This window comes from Gekko japonicus, unplaced genomic scaffold (genome assembly GCF_001447785.1).
Source record: "Gekko japonicus isolate JY-2015 unplaced genomic scaffold, Gekko_japonicus_V1.1 scaffold2876, whole genome shotgun sequence".
NCBI classification, from domain to species: Eukaryota; Metazoa; Chordata; class Lepidosauria; order Squamata; family Gekkonidae; genus Gekko; species Gekko japonicus.
The window spans coordinates 71,830-74,675 of NW_015172098.1; the positions used below are offsets into that span (position 1 = coordinate 71,830).

Sequence of the window (2,846 nt, forward strand, 5' to 3'; positions counted from 1 at the left end):
GGGGGCAAGGCCCGCCCGCACCAAAGGGATGGAAGGGGGGGGGGGGGGGGGGGGATTTCAAACGCTGGACGTTTTAACACATCTGTTAGATTCTGCAGCAGACAGGCCCCAAAGAAGCCTTTGCTAAGGGGGCCTCTTTCATCAGGGCCTTGAACCGACCCGCTCCTCCCGTCCCGTCCTCCCCCCCCCCAGCTTTTTAGCAGCCTTGGGCACCATCCGCGCCCCGCCTCCGGGCAGAGAATCTTCCCCCCAAAAAAAACCCGGGGTGGGTGGGGTCTTCAGTTTGGCTCCGCTTTGAGAGCTAAGAAGAAACGGTGTTCTCCCAAACTCCCTTCAAAGGATGAGCGCCCAGGGCTGCGACGGCACACACCAAATGAGCCACTTTCAATCCACTTTCAGTGCACTTCCCAACTGGATTGTACGGTGTGAACTGGAAAAAATCCAATTCCAAAGTGCATCGACAGTGGATTATTTAGTGGGTGTGATCGCAGCCTAGGTGTGCTTTCTTGGCAAGGGGATCAGTTTAGGATCAAGCTGTAAAGTAAGACTCGGGGTGGCGAAAAGTGACATTGGCATGTGTAGGGGACTCTCACTGTAGGGGAACGAGATCCAGGGAAACAAAGCACACACACACACACACACACACACACACACCCCAGATCCTAGAATCTCAAATCTTGCAGGAGGACCGACCAATAAAGGTTAGCGTACACGGAGGGGTTAATAAAGTGGGGGGCTGTGACTTCTGGGACTTATCCCCTCAGGCGTTGCTGACTATAATTTCTGTTGCAAAAAAAAAAGGAGAGCGAAAGCTCAGATCATCTGACTGGCGCTCTAAAGGCAGCGCTGCGTCTCCTCAACGACTCCCACGGAGTTGCGGGAATTCACTTTCAGATAAACTTGCGCAGGACGGCGGACTAATAGTTATCCTCTTCTGACGCAGTCGAAGGCAGGGAGCTTTAGAAGGGCGCGATCCTGTTTCGGATGGCGCTGCTGCTTGACCTTCCCGTGCGAACAAACCCGTAGGCGCGCAAGCAACAGGACTTAAAGGGAAACAACGGCTTCCCTTCAATAAATGCAAGACTGGATGTCTAAAGGATATCTTTAGGGCTGGACGGTGAATCGGGGGGGAGTTCGTCCACAGTTTAACCGGTTTGCAGTGGCGTCTAAAGTAAAGTTAATGCGCCTTTGGGATTAAAGGAAGGGAGAACCGTGAGACTTCCTGTGCCACAGAGTTTGAAAGAAAACGGGTTACCCCAAAATACTTATCTTTTTGGTTTCAAAAAGGGCCATGAATGATGGAGACGCTTTTCTAGCTTGAACTCCCACCGTATACGAACCCAGAAGAGCGCCGGGCCCTTCTGAGAAACCAAGCACCTGGGCCGCAACTAGACGATCCCGTTTTCCCAGGCGGCCTCCTGGGCAAGCACTAAACATTGGAGTCGGGAAACTTGCAAGGTTACTGGCGGGTCTTCCCCGGATCGGTATTGGGGGGGGGGGGACCAAAGCCCCAAATATCCGCTCAGCTCACTATCGGATCCCATATCAAAAAACCCTTTTCATCCACATTAGACCTTTCTTTCCGTCTCCCCTCATTTGTATCTTCTATTCTCCCCAAAGCCCTTAGTTAAGTTTATATGAATATTTATTGATTTATTTCCAGAAAGCAAAAGGGGGGGGGGCGGGAAGCAAATAAATTTAGTGCTTTTCTTTTAAAAAAAAAAAAGATTCCCCCTTCCCCCTCCCAGGAGACGAGATGTCATTTGAAACTTTTTAAAAAAGAAATAGGCATTTAATTAGCTGGGGTGCGTGCGTGTGTGTGTCTGCGCGGGTTGCTACGGAACAAAACCCCGCTGGGAGCCTTTGGAGCGACGCCTTTCCAAAAGAGGCGGTCAATATGCAAAACTGATGACCGCACATTCTTTGTGGCCGGCCCATTGTGCGAGGCTTGCTTATGAAGTCTAATCCAATCATAAATTGCGCCCCGGGACCAATCGGAGAGCCCCGGGCTGGCGGTGAATGAGACTCAAGTGGAGACCCCCATTGTTGGAGCTGTCACCGAAGAAGGCGCTTGAGCGGCGCGGAGCCCTATAAAACCCGCCGGGCAGGAGGCAGGGCGAGGAGAGCCCTGCCGGACCCGCGAGGTGGGTCTTGCCAGGAGGTGGCCGGGCAGGAGCGCGGGGAGGGGGGCCAAGCCAGGGCAGGACCTGCGGCGGCTGTCTTCTCCAGGAGGCGAGAGAGCCACCCCACGCCTCGGGCGGCCCTCGGGAACGTCGGAAGGCGCCTCCGCTCGGGCTCTGGGCTTTGCCATGATGTTCCCCAGCCTGATCGCGCCTCCCGCCGTGTACCCGAGTCTCCTGCGGCCGACGCCCACCCTCACGCTGCCTCCGTCGCTGCAGTCCGCCTTCTCCGGCCACTCCAGCTTCTTGGTGGAAGACCTCATCAGGATCAGCAGGCCGGCCGCCTACCTGCCCCGAAGCGGCGGCGCCCCCCCGCCCAGCCTGTCTCCGCCCCGCTCCGGGGCCGCCGCCGGGGGAGGGACCGACGGCGGGGGGCGCTGCTCCGAGATGGTCCCTCCCGCCCCTTCCGGGACGAGACGGGGCTGCTCCGCGCAGACCGCCGCCTCTCCCGCCAACGAGGCCACTTTCCTGAAGTTCGGGGTCAACGCCATCCTGTCGTCGACGCCCAGGACAGGTAGGCTGCCCCGCCGGGCTCCCCCACTTCCGGGGACGGTTCGCTCCTGGGGGGGAGGGTCCTCTGGCGTGCCCCGGGGGAGGTGGGCCAGGCCAGGTTCGATCCCGCCCTGCAAGCCCTCCTTGGCCAGCAGCAGCGAGGAGCCTTCACCA

General features: G+C 57.5%; 1 protein-coding gene across 1 annotated transcript in view; it reads left to right on the forward strand.

The window, feature by feature from the left end:
• The first annotated feature begins 2,309 nt into the window (after positions 1–2,309).
• DBX1 (developing brain homeobox 1) overlaps positions 2,310–2,846 on the forward strand; it is a 7,398-nt gene continuing 6,861 nt past the window's right edge. Inside the window, exon 1 of the mRNA XM_015420940.1 lies at positions 2,310–2,752. Within this exon, the coding sequence (XP_015276426.1) occupies positions 2,310–2,752 (443 nt within the window). The remainder of the gene's footprint in view (positions 2,753–2,846) is intronic.